Here is a 21,073-nt window from a genome sequence, read left to right as displayed (position 1 = left end):
TTACAGAGATATATAGAATTCAGAGATCTGTTTTATTGTGTAATGGCATGATTGAATTCGCTATTATTTGGAAGTGAGAACGTTATACAATTATGAAATATGTTTATATTAAAATTCGGTGATATTTTAAAGAGAATTTAATGGAGGTGGCACTCAGCTCCTGCTGAGAACTATTAGAATATGGTGCTGAACTCTTTTTTCTTCTTAATAACTCACCATTAATATCTTTGTAACTTATACACACGGACCTTTGTCTAAAAAGCCCTACTACTTTAGTGAAAAATATAATCCTTGTAGATAAAGAGTTTTTCAATCTTGACCAACCAATATTTTTATGAAAGATCTCTTTAGCCTACCTGTCTTCTATTACTAAGAAAGTGGGAATATGCCAACTGCTTTATTTGTCTGGCAAATACAAGATAAGTTGACCCATTTATTTACGGACTGAACAAGGCCAATCCATTTCATGCTGCAGCACTGACCCTTAACACAGACCCTGTGAATGAGCAGTCCATTACAATATGTACAAGTGACCTTTAATTGCATTAATGGCTTTGTTGCATGTTCTTCCATTGCGACAACACAATTATGGTATAAATACTTCTAAACAACATAATTATTTGTTTAAATAAAAATATATATGAGTTCCATTTACTAAGAAGGAACTGCAGATGCACTGTATTATAAGTGTTAAAGTTTTGAAAAATTGAATGGAGCCCTCATGTCGTATAATGCCAAAGAACCCATAAACCAAAATTAATTATGAAATAAATATCAGGATACTACAAATCTTCATACGCAATCTAAAAGTTAGCAGTACCATCCTGTATTCATCTTCAAAATACCGAAATAATTCAATTTACGTTATTTAGTATTACACAATAAGAAGGTGCTATTTTCAAATTAAATTTTTCCCCATGTTCACAGGATACAAGTGTTCTGAAATTCCATATACCGCATAAAACTTATTACTTGATTAGCATTCAGAGGAATTTTTTCTTTTTAAATAGGAGCACTCCAAGTATTGTTTTACCTCAAGTTATTATAATTTAAAAATATCTCCCAAAACTTTATCTAAATTGTACTGTCACAATTTTAAACACGTTTATTTATTCAAAATTGTTTGAAAGAATGTAATGCATTTTTGACAGGCAGTCTTTTACAATATTGAAATCAAATCCTTGATTTCATCAAACCCTTCATATTCTGTGCCTTATTCCTGGAAGGCTCATGCCAAAATGATTTAGTTTGATTTTCTTTAACAATGGTAGGTTGGCTTGACAGCATCTGACAAAACAACTCAGTGAAGTACACCATACCAGGTAAAGAGAACCTGAACTGGCTACTAGATGAAATAATGCAGAATGGAGCTTGGAATTATGACAGAATTAGTTTTGCAGGAGAATCTTTTCGAAGTATTGTTAATTTTAAATTAAGAAAATGTTATGGTGTTGTAATCACTATCTTTTGAACTATGTTTAAATAAGCCAGCAGTAATGTCTTTATTAATACCATAGGGAAAATGGACAAGAAAAATCAATGCAACAGTGATTTGACTGGCATAAATTTCAGCCGAATTTTTTTACAACGTTTTACCTCTCTCAGTTAAAAACTTTAGTTTTATATGCAGAGTTCCCTGCATTTGTGTCCCTGAGCTGAAGTGGAGCATCCAGTACTACAGTTTGCCAGGTATGATGCTATCTGCTCAAGTCAGGCTGAGGAGAAAAAGAAGTTTTCCATGTAAGCCCCAAGGGTAATTTTGTTCTCAAATACACAGGGACGAGAGGCCCTGAAGATTTTATTACATTAGGAAATGAAAGAAATACACTTTCTGTAACACTTCAGAGAAGTTCTGTCTCACCTTTGAACCAGGAATACCTGTACAGTTTCACCCATGCTCCAGGCACTGGGCAGCCAGGCAGTAACAACCGTGTCACCCGCTGGCTTGCTAAAGGCAGGTTCCACTCTGAGGTTGGAAGGACCTAAGTGGGGTCAAGTCTTGTAACGTCACCAGTGCATGATCTTAAAATACAGCATTGCTATATTTACAAAGCTATATTGACTAAGCTCCCAGTATTACATGTATTGTGTAGCATATATTAGCTTTGGTGTTACATCGTGCGAACTTTATCTCAGCAAACAAGAATTAATTTCCCTGGCCAATTGCTATAGAACTATCACCTTACTTAAATTTCTAATAAACCAATGTTTTGCCTTTTGTCAGCTCTCAGGCTCACAGATTCTTTTTGTTAAAATACTGCCTAAAATAGTTCATTAGTTCAAGTGTACTTGTTAATTTACAAAATTACTCAACTTTATAAACATCAGTGAAATATAGTCAGGATTAGGGTGAGCCATTAATGGAGGCTGCTTCAGATTTTCTTGGAAGAAGCTTATAAGAAGCGATGCTGTTAGAGGTACAGTGGGCACTTCTAATTCTCACTGATACAGAGGTGGGTATGGCATGTATGCGCGTTTTAAATATATGCTGATCCCATAGGTACTGGAGATGGTTGATTTGTTCCTCCAGAAGAAATTGCTCATTAATAACCCTAAACCATTATTTCCATACCTGTTCTTGATGAGTTTAATGAATAATTACAAAATGTTTCATGGAGCACAGTTCTGGCGCTCAGTGACATCACCAGCTCCTGAGGCACTTAGGACCAAACTTGTGCTGTGCTAATACCATGCCTAAGCACTGCAGACATCAGTTCTGACTTGGGCTTACCCACCTGTTTTGGTAAATAATCTATAGCAGTGGCTAAGTGCACTTCTCCTTTGCAAATAACAAGTTTACCACAGTATAGTCTGTATAAAATAAGCAATGAAAAGGGATAGAATGAAAAAAAAGAAAAAGTAGAAATACTGTGATTTCAGATGGAAGCTACCTTAGACGTATTTCCTCATTTTAATTGTCAAATTCACCACCTTAAAAGAAAAGACTTTTAAGTCTTCTTCCAAATGCCAGTGCTGGACACGTAACATACGCATGAATATCTGAAGTTGCAATTAAATCTTGCTTATTTTGGCAATCGCTAATTTTCTTACAGTCCTTTATTGATAGATGAAGAAAGGACATTATCTTAATGCCTTTGGAATCATACATTTATTTTTAATTCTATATAGATTCAATTGCTGGTTTTTGTAATGATGTTTCCTTCCAAAGACATAACTTCTTACTCTGGCAATTACCATTCGGAGAAATGCACTGCAGAGTGTTCCATAGTACCATATTGTGTCTGCCTGCCACTGTGAAAGCAGGAACTTTCCTGCCACAGGACTCCCCTAATTCTGACTTTCTTCTCCTCCTGTTAGGAAACACCTCTCAGAAAAAAATCTCTTGAACTCATACATTAAGCTCTGGAAACTTACTTAATTTTGCTGTGTGGTAATTCTTTATATATTATATGACATTTGGCTTCAAACTGAGCTGTCTTTTAAAGATTCCAGTTTGCACAGGTGTTATATAGCCATCAAAAAGAAAATAATATTAGCTGGCTCTTACTTGTTTATTGATCAAAATAAAAAAAATAATATTCACAACCATTTATTAGACAAACTATATTATACAACTTGTAGGAAAAAGCTCATTCTCTATACTATTAATAACTATTACCTAAAGACTTAAAATATCAGCAGTAAAGCAGAACTAGGAAATTTAAAAAAAACCCTCACAAATGTTCCTATTTTCAAAAATTTATCTGAACTTATCAAAACTTTCAACATTAAATACATAATTTCAGGGGTTTATGTTGACCAGACAGTAACAAAGGGAGTTAATCAAATATGAACCTTCTCCAACTGTCTTGTCAAACCAGGTAATGATGTCCTGCCAGCCAAACTCAGAGGGAACATGTGAAACAAATACAAAAGTAAACAGGCCTTAAGCTGCCCAAGGGAAAGTCAGCAAGATGGCAATTTCAATCATTTGGAATAATACTAAAGCAGCCTTAGGCTTTTCTCAGAATGGAAACATGTCACTGTTACTGCAGTATTTCAACAAATCAGACTGCAAAAGAAAGGAACACTTATGTAATCGCAGCCGCGGAACAGCGCTTTACTCTATGGTGAGGTGGAAAATAATTAAGAGGAAATTCCCTTTCTGCGAGTAATTGTAAATGTACCTAAATAACAAAGACAAACAATGTTTCTTTAGAAATTTCGAGGAATGAGGAAATCAAATTTAGGCACAGATTCCTTTAGTTTTGACACAGGAGGCTTTGGAACAACAAAGATAAAGTTCTTTCAAATAAAAGTATGAACATAATGTTCCTACAAAATTCATCAAATGTTGACAAAAGTTATGTTCAGAGCTACAAACAAAGCAAAAAGTACTTCAAGAACAATTCTGCTGAAAAGTTTCATTAAGATGAACGGGTTGTCATATCATTTAACTGAGAAATCAAAAAATATTTCAAATATTTGGGGAACTTACCTAATCAGTAAACTTTCAGTATGTGTCTAGTCATGTAGCCATCTTTTAGTCAATCATCAGAAAATCAAAGGCAAATTGGCATGACTCAACCCAAACTTTAATACCGCATGATTGTGTCGTGTAAGCTTGTTTTGTGCGAGGGCTGCTGTGGTTTTAGCAGAGAGATTAACGACCGGACCTAAGCTGGCCTCCAAACCTTGCCCTGCTGATGCCTCAAGCCCTTTGAAGTCTGACCATCATACCTGGCAAAACAACAGTGGGAACTAGGCTGGTGTCAGATCTAATCAAGTTTCCTGCCTCAGCATAGCTAACTATGGGGTACACTAATTGGCCCAATTGCGGATTATACCTTTTGCTACAGATTCAAGACAATAATTTAGTCAAATGATGGTTTTTATCTCCTTCTAATTAAGATTCCAAAGTGGGAAGAAATAGGATTAGACAGGCTAACTTCAAAATTGTGTCCTTTAAAGTGGTATGCACATAAGATAAATCTCTGATAATATTGCATATAATAATATATTGCTAGTAACTAATGCGTGAGGATTTGGGAAAGTTTGATATAGCTACTGCACTTTTTACCATAAACATGTAAGTTTTCCTGGAAAGGGTCTACCTCATAATTTACAAATGGAAAATGAATACTCATAAATATTCATTAAAAACATTTTCATCCTGAATTTTAAAAAAAATCCTTTAGAATACATTTCAGTCAAGTCTATTTTGACGAAGAACATACAAGAAAAACTGAAACAGTTAAATGATTCTGCAGACTATAAAGAGGCGGAGTCCCTCCCACAAAACTGCAATCTAATAAAACGGATTTGACATTTAAGGCTTTTTACTGATGAAGGCCAAACCATAAAGAGTTATTTAACTGGTGAGCAATCCAGAGACGAGAAAATCCATGTCCCATGCTCTTATTTTAAACTGTAAAAAAAGAATGGTCTAGTGATGAAACCCCTTTTTGGAGAAATTTTGCCATAAATCATAGGTTGTGCATTTCTAACTTTTCTTATGTAATTTGATTTTAAAGGGGCGTTTCAAGTAGAGGTCAACATTTTTACCCAAAATTGTGTATATAACTAAGCAGAAGCTTTCCAAAACACTGTAACATACTCAAAATATATTTTCATTTCACATTTAAGCTACATACTAAAGAAGTCATAAACTTAGCTGTACTTTGTATAAAGTACACTGTTGCTTGTATCCTACACTGTTGTGCTGCTTTATGTTTTTACCCCCAGAACCAAACCTGACTGCTGACTCATCACATTCTAACTGCAGAAACCCATTTTAGAAGACTGTATTCACATTCCTTCTTAATTCAATTTTCCCTTGCTCTCATTTTCTTATTGACTTCATTGCTCTAGTCAGCCTAGCTGTAGTCTGCCTCCCCTAATAGTATGAGGAAGAAAAACATATGTATTATAGATTAGTGAGATGTGTACAGGAAGATCACAGCAGGACAGTGATCTAACATGTTCAAAAAGGGCTAGTTTATGTCAGTTCAGCTTATAGAAAGCATATCTCTAACAAAACCTGAAGTTATTCAAAAGGGGCTGCGGTTGAGCAATGAAGGGAGAAATTACACAAGTGGGTCATCTACGCATGTCTAGGGCAACAGGTTGTTTCAAGAGTTCCACTACACCCCTGTTTCCAACCCTTCTGCCCCATGGCTAATTCAATTCTCCCGATAAGGTGTTTTTTTTCCCCCTTCCAAATTACATTACAAATGAATCCGAAATACAACTGACAGAAAAAATTACATCCTGAGTCAGGATTCATAGTGAGGAAAAAGACCCCAAATATTCTAATTCATTGCTATAACAAATGAGAATTTACTATGCTGTGAAAGGAGTGTGCATGCTTCTCTGCACTTCCGAAAACAGTAGGAACATTTGTACTTTAAAACTAAACACAGGCTATTAAGGTTTTTGTTTCTAATGTACTGCTCAAAAGCAGTTGTTAAAATGGTTTAGTGTTTCACAATGCCTGGTTTCACTAACCGCGTTCTCTGGAAAGGGAGAAACATTATAAAGGAATGTCTCTGGGAAAAAAACCCTCCTTCACGTATTTGCCTTTAAGTGGCTTCTGAAGAGGATACCTCTAGTTGAGAAACTTCTAGCACTCATGCAGAGATGACCTGCATGAAGAACTGGCTGCCTGATTAACTATTAACTACTCTCAATAGGATTAGATAATTAAAGACATTGATGACCATTAATTAGGAGGAGGGCACCTTAATTTGTCACTTGATAGGGCCCTTTCAATGATTTATAGGTTAGGGCTACTTGCAATTGTGAAGGGGAGGGGGCAGTGAAGAGAGAGAACCCTTAAGTTACCTTATCAAGTGGCCAGCTAAAAAGGGCAGAGGGTCAAATAAGGGCCAAAGTGGTCACTTAAGGGTGAAGTCCCAAACACCAAAGCAGTGCCAAGCCACATTGACCATCATTTGGTGATGGAGTAAAAAATATGCTAATTTATTGGTGGCAATTCTCTCTTTTTATGGTTTCAAGCAGTTAAGACAAGTAGCCTGCTTAAGAGCTTTTCATTTGAAAAGAGATTAAACAAAATGGTTTGTCAGGGATGCTTGGCTGTTTTATGTCTTTGTTAAAAAAAAATTTGCCCAGACTGTACCGATGACTATCACATCCCCCCAAAAGCCATCTTCCATCTCTAAGCATTACTTGGTTAATAAATACATCAGCTCTAATTGCTTAATAGTGCTATGTTCATTTGCTCTTTAGCAAGATTAAAATGAAATACATCTTTTGTATTACTGCCTTCTATCAGGACTGTCTGCATAAAGGTCACAGAAAAAAGTTTAAATTTAGTAGGAAATTTACTTAAGGACATTAGTGTAAATGATACTGTGTTTAAAATGACATAAAAGAGCGAAAGGTGATTTCAGTAATGCAAAGAAAATGGTTTCTGAATACTGATAAGGACACTTATCCCTCATACCACACACAATTTTAGGCAGCATTATACATTAAAATCCTTCTACTGGGGTAATAACATGTAGCTACTTTCCCACCCACTAACACAAGTAAGAGCAAGTCATTAACATTTAATTAAATATGCTCCTGACATCCTTAGAAACATGTCACGCTTTGTTATTGAAGGTTGTGGCCTACTTTCTATGTACATTTTAAACCAAAATAAACTATTTATAACGGACCGATTTAGTGCAGCAAACGAGACATTTTTAATTAGAAGGCATATTACAATATTTTATAAAACCGTTCAGGACAGCAAAACCAGGATGAAATGAATTTACAACATCTGATGCATATTTTATGTATTTCACAAAACAAAACATAAGAGATGGGATTAGCTCCACCTTTTGGGTTCTAAATAGTGAAACAAAACTGTTTCTCTTACCTCAATGGTGAACAGCTTCCTTTTTAATCTAAAAGCAAGGTCCTTCGTGTCTGACACATCACAGATCAAGCTATTAAGCCGAGGAATCTGATGTACGTGAACCAAACCTTGTGGAAAGAAAGAGTAAAGGAGGGAAAAAAATTAAGAAAACGCTGTCATCCAGATGCATAAATTAGAGTCTTACAGCAGAATTCTGTATATTTACACACACTCATCCTCCCCTTTTTAAACTGGAGCTTACTACCAGGAGCAATGAAGCAAACGGTGCGATTATACTCAAGTAATCAAGCAGAATAAGATAAACAGAAATCCTTGTGCGAGGAAAACTAATTGCACTTTGGTACAGAAGTACAGATGTAAAGAGGGATCTTAATACTTGTCAAAACTACAGCCGGTTTGTGTGTGATTTTCTCTTGTATTTACAGTAAGCAAATATGGCTATCACCTTGCATGCTGCCCACGGCACCACTGAGTGATCTTTATTTTATTAAATGCACCAGTAAGCAGCCAGCAAAACAAGGCTTATGGGTTACTGATAACCACTGAAGCTCTAATGAGAAGTACTCTGTTTTGCACCCTGAAAATGACTTCAAAAAAGTTTCTGGAAAATACCGATTTAGATCACGCTTTTCGATAAATTTTAACCCCTATGCCATCCTAGGAGAAATACGTTTTTTTCACGCGGGAGGCTTCTATAGCTGCTCAGATGTTTTTAACAGTACTAGGTGTACTGCAAGCTCTGCATTCTGTCAGCTGCAAATCAAGCTGATTTTTTCTGACAAGGACGCTGGATGGTTTTTGTGCAGCCTAATATAGTCTCTGAACAACCTAAGGGTGATTTTCTACATCTGAAAACCAGGAAAATTCTACACGGCTTCTCAATTACTGGCCTATATTTGCTATTCATAAAGCCAGCATCTAAATGGAAATACAGAACATTTAGAAAAGACATCTTGTAAATGGCAGCCGTGAGAAAAATTCCAAACACTAAACTCCTAATTTAAAATAAGGCAAGTATTTCTTCAGGGTTTTATTTATTTTTTGAAAAGGAAGAATAAGGGAAGAAAGTTTCCTAAAATTGAAATTCTTTAAAAAGCATAATTTTTATGGCTACTAATTACAAAAATTCTCAGTAATATTAGAAAAATATTTTTACACTTTGAAACCTTGTATCCCTGCCTCCAGTCCGGTGACATGTAAGAATTATTTGTTTGGCCTTTGTAATTATTGTGTACAGGAACAGCAGGTATAACACAGGGTTGCTTATATACTGTATTCTAAAAAAATTATTTAAGGATCATTTATATCATTCTCCTGTTATTTTCTTGACTTTTCAAGCATTTAAATTTGCAAGCAGCTTAACAAAATTATTAATGCAGCATTAATTCAATAAGGCAATAATTTAATCTAATTTCTCCTACGTAATGTCAAAATCTTCCATCATCTGCAGCAAATAAATAATCTTAAAATACATTCTTAAACAAAAAGAAGCTACAAAGTTAAACCCATTAAAAATACCTATTTTTAGAATGTTAACCTAAGGTTGCCTAAACCTCAAAAGCCATGTATATTGGTATATAATTTTTATTAATTAGTACCAAAAATGATTTAGCATACATTTTTACAGGAAAACAGGAAATAACTGCTAAAATACACATTGTCTTAAAGGATCTCTTCCGTACTGAGAAAAGGAGTATCAAATTGACAGAATTATGTTAGCATAAACAAATGCCACATCACAATTATACAGTTGGAAAAATAATTAGGCAAATTATTCTAGCTTTTGTTCATGGTTTCTTTTACATTCACCTTTTTTCAGATAATGAAACGTGCACTATTTTCATAGTCAAAAGGATTTTTCTATGATTTATTAATTACAGCCTGCATACACACAGTGGTGTCTCAACACCATCTTTGCTTCTTTTTCTATGTATTCTGCTGTGGAAAACACTGCCACATTCTCACATGTTTACAGCAGGTTTCGGATAAGCAGTTTACTGTCAACTAAAGGTTTCCATGGAACTACAGTAGTATCACAATAATAATAGCTGTAATTTATGCACACTCAGAGCACCGCTCCGGATTAGCTAAAATTGTTTGTTCTTCGCTGCTTTGGCTATGCATAACTTCTAATCTAATATTTTAAAATTTAAATAGTTCTGCTGCAACTGCCAACAAACTCTTTGCGAAACAAAATGCAAGATTAAACACTATTACGTGTTTTGAAGATAAATCACTTGAAAGGCTTAATGACTTTTTACCCACATTAGTTTCATATTTTACATGCCACACATATCCACATTCATTTCTTTAAGTGCGTAAGTGCTGTAACTTAAAGCTGAAAAACAGAACATTATTTTTCAGATCTACCACATCATTTAGCTGTTTATTCACCTTAATATAATATATGTTTTTCCGTGTTCTCTATTTAAAACTTGGCAGATCAAAAGTATTGATTTCATGACAAGTTCAGCTTGCTGGTCAGATGATTGCCAAGCCTCCTCTGCATGTGAATTCCCCAAAGCCTGCCTGTTGAGATGTACATCTGATTGAGCCATGCCTCAGTAATACGGCTTGACAACATGCAAGGAGTTGCCATGTTTCCTTTGCAGCCTTAATGCACTTTACTGAAAATTTCCCTAACTCAAGACTGGTTAGCAAGGAGAAACATTTAAGAGATATATTCTAAAATGAAACCAAACGGTACTTTATAGCAGATACCCAATTGGAGGGTAAGCTGCTAAGTGCCCTAGAAACACTCAGGGCAGACTTTTTGCATTGCTAAAGATGGAACTTACCGTGGTAATCCTTGTATAATGGATTGGTTTCTCTCTCAGAGCCAATAAATGATTCAAGACCAACTACCGTATCTGACAAGTTTGTTACACGTTCCATAATTGCTTTATTCTGTAAGACATGGAAACAAAATACACATCCTATGTGATGAAAAAGGTAATTAATGTTCATAGAGTAAGCCTTGGTCTTCTCAATGACAAGCTGTGGGTAAAAAATAGGTCATCAATACTTACAAATTACATTAGAGGGCTTAAGACTTGAAATTTCTGTCTAAAGGAAACAAACATTTGACAAGCAGAAACCATAAAAGGGCTAACTCAGCACTAAATTAATATTTTCCTAAATCTTTACAATATAAACACTTGCTCACATCAGAGACATCTACAAGCTATGTGGCAGTTAAGCGCCTCTCATAGACTTCTACCATGGGTCAGATCCCCAACTGTCCAGATGTGTTCTGAAAACCTTGCTTTTTTAACACACTAATATTTTGAGCAAGCACAATCCACACAATTTTTCATTTTCGTCATCCATCAAACATGGAAAACCAAAGCATTTTCTCCAGTATTTTTCTTTCTAAAAGTTCCCCTCTACACAACATATGAATCTAAAGCTAAAAAGTTGCATTACCATTTCTCAATATATTTGTGATTTATAAGTGATACCTTATGTCTTGTGCAATGATGTACTGTCGTGCCTTAAATAAGCTGTTTTTAATAAGCTGCATAGTTTTCTTTACTTAGTTTTATATAGCAGAAAGCAACATTCAAAGGTCACAACAGAGATCTTTAGAGGTAACTCAGGACAAAATGTTCTTAAATGCTTTGATGATGTCAGTATTTCATGAATAAAAAAAAAAGAGACGAATCTGTGCTAAATAGCAAAATATTTCTTTAAGATAAGAAGTAGTTATCTTAAAGCTGCCTGGACAGCTGGTATACTCTTGTTCTTGATGGCTGCATCTACTATACCCATCATACTTCCAGGGGTATCGAGACCAATCACCTCAAAATACCCATTCCACATATGAAGAATGAGCTTTGTAGTGCCAAGTTATAGTTGTGTATTTTTTATTAATTTTAAAGCATTTTGTACATTCTGCACTTCTTCCATAAACTATACAACCAACGCTTATTATGAAATGCCAATTTAAATACTAGTAAACCATTTGATAATAACAATTTATAAAGTAATTAGGAGCAGAAAGAAGGGAAACATCCCTAGGTATGTTAGAAAAGTCAATGCATAGTACTGCCATACAGGTTTATTAAAATGGTGATCAATATACCAATTCCTTTCACGAACCCACATTTCAGTAACAGCGGATTTCCTAGTCACAGAGAAGCCTACGAAGCAAACGTGAAAGTTGAACATTTCCTACTCCCATCAAAGCATTATCTGAATTCTGTTTTTTGACCGCTACATAAAGTAACTTGTGGTCTGCCCTGCACAGCCCAATCTGCTCAGGTTACAAGGCCTAAATCCACTGATCCCATGGTACCTTTACACCCCCTCCCTTCCCCACCTTATGGGCCAGATGGCATTAAATCCTGGGGACTGGTCTCTTTTCAAAGCCGCTACTTGTGCACAGGCCAAAAAGATCTATCCCCATGGAATCGGGGAACTTCGATTTTACCTACAACGTCTAATGATGGATAATGATAACATAGTGTTATACTACAGAATTTCCTTTCTGAGGAATATCATAAGCGATCTGAAGTAAAAGAACGCTGCCTACGCATCAATCCTTAAACTTCATTATTATACCCACCCCTGAAATATTAAAGCTGACTTGAAAATTATTTCATCTTTTACGAAGAGAGAGACAGTATGCTATATTTTAATGGAAACTTTTGGTCACATTATTCTACAGGGGCAATCACATAAAGATGGTCAAATATAAATCTGAAGTAGCCAGTGAACCTTTAAATCCACGGACCAGAAATTACCGTATTCTGCCAGTTCTTCAGCAGGCTGCTGCATGTTATTTGTATAACCAAGAAATACAACATTTTTATAAAAATAAATAAACACTGATGATTTCTGGAAGCTTACCTAAACTCTTTGTATAGAAAAAATATTCTATTATTTGAAAAAAATGTTTGCTGTCCATTAATGTTTTTGCTTGCTGGTTTTGATAACAATGGGTTACAAAAACTGTGGATAGAAAGATGCTCAACCAGCAGCAAGGTATCCTTGTCATTAAGAGTCTTGTAAATCATAAAAATAGCATCTTTCCTATTTGGTCCTAATTCTGGAAAGATTAAAGTGAGGGATAGCAATTCAATATTTGCCTAATGATACATACTTCAATACGTTGGTTTCAGCTCTTCTTCTGAACAGGTTTGCTTTCTTAAATTGTAGTCTGTTTGCCCCTGTTGATTTTGGTTTTGCTTTTAAAGTGTGTCAAAATACTCTCCTGGCTTAATGCACTGTATCTTGGGAAATATTTTGCACAGTGTATCGCCACCAAACAGACATTTGCTTATGTGGCATTGTTGCCATAGATCAGTATCTATCACGTATTTTCTAGTTTGCCGTGTTCAGCACATTAATGTCCAATCAAAGCTGACGTCAGCACACAGATAGTTGTGATGTATGGCATACTGACATAAACACACAAATCATGTTGCCCCATCTGGGCTTGAAAATTTAACAGAGCTCCAGATCTTCCTCCAGCCCCATACAAATCTACCTCCTGCTTCTGGCATAAACTTGGCAGCTCTGGAGGTGAGCCAGGACATGGTTAGGAGGGAAGCCAGGAACGGGGAGATTCAGGGAAAGAGTTTGTTGGCAGATAGAAGAGGTATTGTTTTAAATTACACTAAAAAATAAAAAAACCCAACCCAGTCCTGGAAAGTTTTCAGTCTTGCTAGATGTACTGCAGTTTTTCTAAATTAGTTAGTTCAGCCAAAACGTAATTATTCTAACAACATGGTAGCAACCCTGTTGTGCAGGCTAGGCTGGGCATCCATTCTATATCTTACTTTGTGCTCACTCTTTCAGACAGACATTTTCTTTTAAGTGCAAACTTGCAATATTTGGCCTCAACCAAAGTGTACTTTCAAAACAACGTCTCAAGAAAATCCATGTAGGTAGTTGGATATGTATATGGGAACTATACATATGTGTTTAACCAGCTTTCGGGAAGGGCAATTATGGAAAAAGATTGCTTTGTCTTGCTAATTTATTTGCAGAATCTACATAGCTTTGAGTAATTATTTGTGTGTGTTTAAAAATACTTATTTATAAGTAAAGCAGTTCAAAATGTATCATCTTCTGTGGCTGAGTATAAAGCGTGGTATTCTACCAACACAAATGTATGTATAGCCTGTATGCTCAAAGTTACATACTGAAATTAATACTGTGTGTTTCTACTGGACCGAGTTCTTAATGTACCACAATGTCATCATTACTACTATTAATCAAATCAATCTTGGTTCACCTGGATTCCGTATTAGGAAAAAAATCTGTCTTTTCTACTTTGCTCTTATTTCTAGTTCTCCTCTGATTTTCTGTCAAAATTTTTCTAACAGCCAGAGATATGTCCTCCCATTTTCATTTTGTAAGTTTCTAAAGAAATGAAAAACCTCACAAAATTTAAGTAATAAAAATATTTAAGTTCTCAGTCCTTGCGCTGCATTAAGTAAAGACAAGTCAAAGAATGGAAAATTTTCTTAGAATGGCTTCAACTTTTCTACACAGTACATATAAACAATCTCAATATTTAAAAGGAAAATAAGTGACTCATGTTAAAGATCTAGAAGGAGATCCAACTAGCACATTAAGCTCTTGAATCACCGGGGATTTCGGATCGGAATCATCTTGAATGTATTCCGATCAATACATTAACATAATTTAAATACTGATTTATATATTGAAGTGAAAATAAGGTATTTTAAGACTATGTCTCTTTTCAAAGATACATTAGACCTACATTTTGGCATAGGGCTATATGACTTCTGTACTTTTACATTCTGATAATTGAATCCCATCACTGATTTTACTTTAAAATATTTAATTAAGACTTAATACACTGAATACTATAGTGGCCTTCAATACCTATAAAATGACCAACAAACAACTGCTAGCACTGGGACAAAACACAGTTTAAATGGTGAGTTGCATACATTCTGTACGACAGCACAGAATTTAAAGATGAATTCAGATACTCCCCACAAGTCTAGGTAAAACTCTAATTGTAGGCAACAATTTGTGTTGTTACCAACAGGTGAGTCCAGTGATCCTGACACTTCATTTGAACAAACGTCTCAATAATAAACAGCAAGGAACCACGTTCATGCAAAGTAATACGAACCTTATGAACTTAAAGCAAATTTTGGTGCATGGATTTTCAAAAAAAGCTCAAAAACTGGTTGTGCTTTTTTTTTGTTTCTGTTACATTACTGGATGGATATTCAATAGATGAAATAATTCTTGCTATTTTCTAAGAGATTATCACACAATAATGTGGTAATGACTTCACAGTACACAAATATTGACCAGTTGTCATTACTACTTAATCTCCAAAGGATTTTAAATTGAAAAGATAAATTATTAATATTAAGAAACATGGCTTAAATATTTATCACCATTTGTTAATAATTACTGCTCAGAAAATCACAGCATTAACCATACATTTTTTTTTGCTGAAATAAGTCAGGTATTCGGCCCTTGTACTGGTTTTATAGAGAGATACAGTTTGTGCACTTTTTCATTATTCACAAATCCTGAAAATAAAAGATTAATAACCGCTCTGCCAGAAAGTGTTATATCAGTAATTAACAAAGACAATGTAAAAAATTCTATACTTGTTTTGACTCCAAATAGATTAGCACCATTCCCAGTGCTTGCACACACTGAATCTACTAACTGAACTTTGAATTTTGGCTCTAAAATGAATGTACTCTCAAAGCACTGGAAGATAAGACAAGCAACAGTACATGAACAAATTTTGGTATGTAGAAATTTGTATCAATATCACAAGATAACTGAATACAAGCTTGATGTCTTTGCTGGAAGAAAGGTATCCTAGAAATATACTTTAAGGATTTTCTACAAACCACAATGCCTTCAAGTGATGAGAAATCCACATTTAGGGCTTCTGACTGATTAGGCATCTTCTTTTACCTTTGAAGAACCTTACTGACTATAACAGAACTTAGGTATAAATACCCGTTCATATGGCTGAAAACACAGAAGCATTGATTTTTGGTTGATTTATTTATAAGTACGTTGTGTTACATTAGCTAATTTCTAGCAATGAACAGTATCTTTGAATAATTTTAAGCAAGTTGCAGAAGCAAAGAAAGGACATGTAGTGAAGACATGAGCAGGTAATTAGATGCAAGGTACTCGTAAAAATGGGAAGGGAGTAACAAAGCATCTGTTGGCCAATATGTTACACAACGTATTAATTCCAGATTTTGGTTGTTCTCCTAAAGCTGCTTTCAGGAAAAAGAATCAGCCAGGAAATAAAAACTAAATATCACACACTAAAAAAAAATATCTTTGGATCTTTACTGAAGATGGATGGCCTGGACTTGCTAATTACTTTAGCTATAAAAGAATCTAATGCCAGCAAACTTTGGCACCCTACAAAATAAAACGTACGTCCGTTTTGCCATTGGAGGGAAGACCTAAAGGCCAGCAGTGAAATGAGTGATGACTCAATATAGATAAAACAAGCAAGTCAATAACAGTTGCTGCTGAGGCCTACAAAACCGAAAGTGAGAACAAAGACTATGTAGCTTAAGTCAAACTTTCCATCTGTTGATCTCCAAGTGCTTTACAAAAGACAGGCAAGTGCTGCATTCCTCATTTACAAGTGATGTAACAAGCACAAAAACGTCGTATGAGTTGTCCAAAGTCACAAGCCAGTCAACAGAGAGCTGGGAACAGAACTCAGCCTTTCATTGAAGCTCTATCTACGCCCCTCTATTTGAGGCTTGGTTTAGGAGGCTTTGGGGTACCAGGAAAATATCTGGTGGTATCACGAAGATGATGTAGGAGTTAAAGCCCAGAAAGTTGGTGCTGAAAATCCCGTTATTATCTGACTGAAAGAGGTGACAGATGTACAGGGTATTAAAGGGTGACACTTTCTGAGCTGAATGCTGCTTTTCTCTTCTGACTGTTTCCTTAGCATTCAGTAGCTGAAAGCACAGGCTGCATGTGACTATGTGTGGTTCTGGGTGCAGGGCTCTCGCATGAGTCCTGCTGCGGTGGGTAGATGAAATAAGCCTGATTGAGCTCTTCTTCCGTGAAGGATGAGGGGCTGAGAAGAAATTAGTACAAGATCTGGGCTGAGATGAGCCCAGCATCTCCCCTGAACACTACCTGGTTCTTATATTAATGAGATTGTTATAAAAGCATATATATGGAAAACCGTATGTTACTATTTGTCTTTAATTATCACAAAAAGGAAATGACCATTTGAACAGATTTTTTTTACAAAATTAAACACATAAAATATTCAATCCTACAAGTTGGTCATGGTGTAAGTATAAAATACAGATGCAAAAGTAGACTGAAAGAATGAGAGTCATATTACAAAAGAGACATTACAAAACTGCTGAAATTAATGTATTTGAGACAAACTGGCTTAAGTAAAATCTTATGATTCCACTGAGAATTATTCATTATAACAAAAGGGTTTAGGAGTTCCTTTTGTTGCCATTTTGCCTGAAGAAAATGTCACTGCAGTTTGCTTACTAATTCAGAAAGGCTAACTATTGCTACAACTTCAATTCTTTAAACAACGAATTGCATTATATTCACAGGTGACCAAAAAGGTCCTCCACTATTATTTCAATTAATAGTGCACAAATATCAAAAGAAACACCTAAATAACGCTGGCAATCAAGTGGCAAGATCCTGAAATATAAAATCATTTAAAAAACTAATCCCTTATTCAGTATCAAATTATAGGCTGTCATCAGGAGCAGGCTGGCAAAGCTGGGTCCAGATGGGAAACTGGCTGGGCAATAAGAAGAGGTAGGGTGGAAATGATGGGTAGGCTGGAAACGATGGGAACCTAAGGAAAGACATGACTGCTCCCTCTGCTGGCAAGGTTCTCCCCTGCTTTAATTTTTAACTAATGAGTAGGCATTTCTTTAATTATTTAGGATCTAGCCAATAAATAATGCAGAATGTTCCTTCCTCAGTCTGTTGCTGTGTGTTTGCACATTTTTAAACTTATGGTGCCCTATTTCACTAGAATAATTTGCCATAGAATTAAGGCTCTGATGGATATCTAATGGTGGAGTTACTGGCTTTATATTTTAATTGTTCATAATTGAAAGGCAAGATTAAGATATTTAACCTTCGAAATATTCTATTTTACAAAGTATGCACATTTTGTATTTAATTTATACATTTCACAATACTACGATAAATTGCTCATCATATTGTACTATAACAAGAACGCTTTTATGTAGCAGTAAGATACTATAAAATGAAACATTCTGCAACACAAACATCCTAAATTACACATCATACCAAAAAAGTGCCATTCTTCCATGAGTAAAATTCATGACCAGAGAATTCAGTGATAATGCTTGAATTAAAACTTAATTAAAAGATGAAGATAAGTCATTCACTACTTGATTTGTGATATAAATTAATAGCTGCAGTAAGAACATTTAGAAAAAATCTGTTCTAGGATTTTGGCCTACAACCAGAAGCTCCCAGAACAGGAGGGATCAGCTTTTTTTGCCCACTGTTCTCATCTGAATCCTGGCTGAAAAGCTACTCCAGCTCCCAGCTTTCCAGAAGGCTCCATCCCAGGAATCCTCGCCTGCCATTTGGTTTGCTGATTTTAATCTCACAGGACTTTCTTACAGTGGCTCCACTATGCTGAACTGGCACTTGCTCCTAGAAGTGAGTTATTATTAAACTTGTAGGTCAATTGTGGCACTAACAACTCTTTGGAAGCTTTCAGCCACGGTGTACAATTTGCTGGTCTAATTAAATATTAATTCTAAGTGTTACATTCTGTGGCTAAGAGCTTTTATTTTCCATCATCAGTCTGGAAGAGAAAGAGGTTACAAGGCTAATTTAATCTTTTTTTTTTTTTTCTCTAGCATTAAAGCTTAACTACACAGGCACAAAAACATCATTAAAGATGCAGTATTCCTTTTTATTATGATTATATTGTAATTAATAGAGCAGGTCTAAACAAAAAAATGTAAAATTAGATTCTGAAATTTCAAGGTTTTTAAACAACACCAAAAGTTCATATAAAAATGTTTTGAAGCAAACATTGCACAGAAAGTCAATATTCAGTTATTTGAAAAGCATTTAGGATGGGAAATACATATACAAAAATTTAAATATAAAATAGATTTATGCAAAATTATTGTTCTTTGTTCTGAAATACAACAGAAAACAGACAAACCCCATATTTAATACTAGATTCACAGGGCATTTTTTTCAAGAACTTGTACTTCTACTTATGCAAAAAAACCCCAGATTTGCTTCAGAAAGACAACACTACCTTCCATTTTCTAACAGAATTACTTGCTTAAAGCAGATAACTACTTTGTTCTGCATTATTTAAAGTCAGTCTTCTAATCTTTACTTATCAGTGTCCAAATGGGCTCAATACATGAGCCTCTTCCCTTCTGCTTCCATAACAGTTGTGTCCATGTCTGGACACTGGGCATTATATTAACTACTTAGTCCAGTAGCCAAAAGATTCCATATGCTTGAACAGATGACTATCTCCATACTGTGATGGGATATTTAACTGTTTAGGTCTAATATTGCAGCTGAAAGATTTAGTTATAAATCTTACCTAATTTTTTAAAGTTTTCATAGGCGTATTTTCAGATTATAGACAAAAACGGTAAACTAAAATTGCAATGTTGCATATACTCATTAACTTTTAAAGTTTAACATATTCATTTTAGAAAATTGATTTTTTTGATTAAAAGAGAGTGTATTGATGAGATGGTGATAAGGATGTGTATATAGTGTCCTTCTAAAATATAAAATTTACTAAAACAAGAATACTGTTTTAGGCGAGGAGTTTTAACATACAATGTGACTGTTCATCATAATATAGCTAAGTCAGTTAAAAAACAATTAACATGTGGGTACAAAACATGCTTGAGATGTATATTGTATTTGTTTTTGAAATGGGTAGTTGTTACTGGTAGAGCTATAATACAGCCTGTGGACAACCATAAACTTATTTTACAAAGCAACAAAATATTTCTGTTTCTTCTGTAACTTGATTAGCAAATACTATCAAAAATAATAGAAATCAAAACCAAAATTGCTTACTGCCCCACAATTTAAATTATGAATTGTATATTTCCCTGAGCTTTCTACTCAATCATAATTTTAAAGATGCTTATGAATGTCTAGAATATCCAAAGCAGAATATTCACATCTTAAAACTATGTGGATAACCCAAAAATACCCATCATAAACTCACGAGTCTCAATATTTCTTCGTATGGTTGTTAAACTGTATTTCCAACAGACAGTAAAAAGCAACACGAGATGTTAAAAAAAAGTAAAAAAAAACCCCCAATATAGTAAAATGTAAAGACCATTTCATCTTCGTAGTTTCTATTTTGCAGAGAATTTCGAAAGCTCACTTAACTGTGATAAACTACGTGACATTTGATCTCAACACAAATTTGTGTGCAGCGGATACCTGATCACCTACATTTGAAGGTTATTCAGCATTTTACACTTGTGAACTCGAAAGTTCGAGTTCTAAGGCAGGCAATCACTCTTAGCTCTTGTCATAGGAATAAAGATTTCAAACTGTGAGAAACCCACAAGCTATAGGAGTTCACGTCTTATAATCCTATATTAGCAATGGATTGTAAAGCACTCTATTGCTTGACTTCGAGTTTAGCTGCTAAATTACTCAGTGTGAACACAAAAGGCAATGGATGTGAAAAGGTTTGTTTCTGAATTTTTCTACACTGAAACATACAGCAACTTATGCACTTCAGTGAATTCGCAGCATCAAAACATTAATATTGTAGGAAATTAATTTTTTAACATACTGGATGAAATAATGAAAATACCTTGCTAAACAGAACTTCAGACTCTGAGGACAGGTTCTGTAACAAGACTTATTCATAGTGACTTTTCATTAGTCAATTAATTTCCCTTGGCACATGCTGACTAATATGGTTGTTAGTCCTTACCAGTAATACAGCTTCAAGTTCAAAATAAAGGGTGGCTTTAATAAAAGTGTTATGCTTTCTCCCAGTGAAAATAATAATCTACTAAAAAATATTACTTAAGTGATACAAAATTGGAAGAACAGGAACAGAATTACAAACGTTATTCAGTATTTTTGGGGAAAGATGTTTTTGGATTTACCAATGATATCTAGTAATTAAAAAAACGGAAGAAAATATAATAGGAAAATATTTTAAATTCTAATTTAGGGCTTTTGCAAGTATAAAATGGTGACATTGAAGTCCTT

The 21,073-nt window shown here is 34.8% G+C and overlaps 1 protein-coding gene across 7 annotated transcripts in view; it reads right to left on the bottom strand.

Annotated features, from left to right (window-relative positions):
- ELP4 (elongator acetyltransferase complex subunit 4) overlaps nucleotides 1-21,073 on the bottom strand; it is a 157,696-nt gene that overhangs the window by 79,724 nt on the left and 56,899 nt on the right. For 4 of the 7 annotated variants that reach the window (XR_008466206.1, XM_054200206.1, XM_054200204.1 and 1 more), the window contains 2 exons: nucleotides 10,624-10,732; nucleotides 7,826-7,932 (listed from right to left, as the gene is read on the bottom strand). Coding sequence is in view for 6 of the 7 variants with exons in the window: in XM_054200206.1 (XP_054056181.1) it covers nucleotides 7,826-7,932; nucleotides 10,624-10,732 (216 nt within the window). In the remaining variant the exon portion in view is untranslated. Of the gene's footprint in view, nucleotides 1,983-7,825; nucleotides 7,933-10,623; nucleotides 10,733-16,078; nucleotides 18,494-21,073 lie in introns of those variants that run through there. The other 3 variants (XM_054200205.1, XM_054200208.1, XM_054200209.1) reach the window with 3 other exon arrangements.

The sequence above is a fragment of the Rissa tridactyla genome, chromosome 4 (genome assembly GCF_028500815.1).
Source record: "Rissa tridactyla isolate bRisTri1 chromosome 4, bRisTri1.patW.cur.20221130, whole genome shotgun sequence".
Lineage (NCBI taxonomy): Eukaryota > Metazoa > Chordata > Aves > Charadriiformes > Laridae > Rissa > Rissa tridactyla.
The sequence above is the reverse complement of the archived record's forward strand: the minus strand, read 5'-3'. Positions and strand labels throughout refer to the sequence as shown.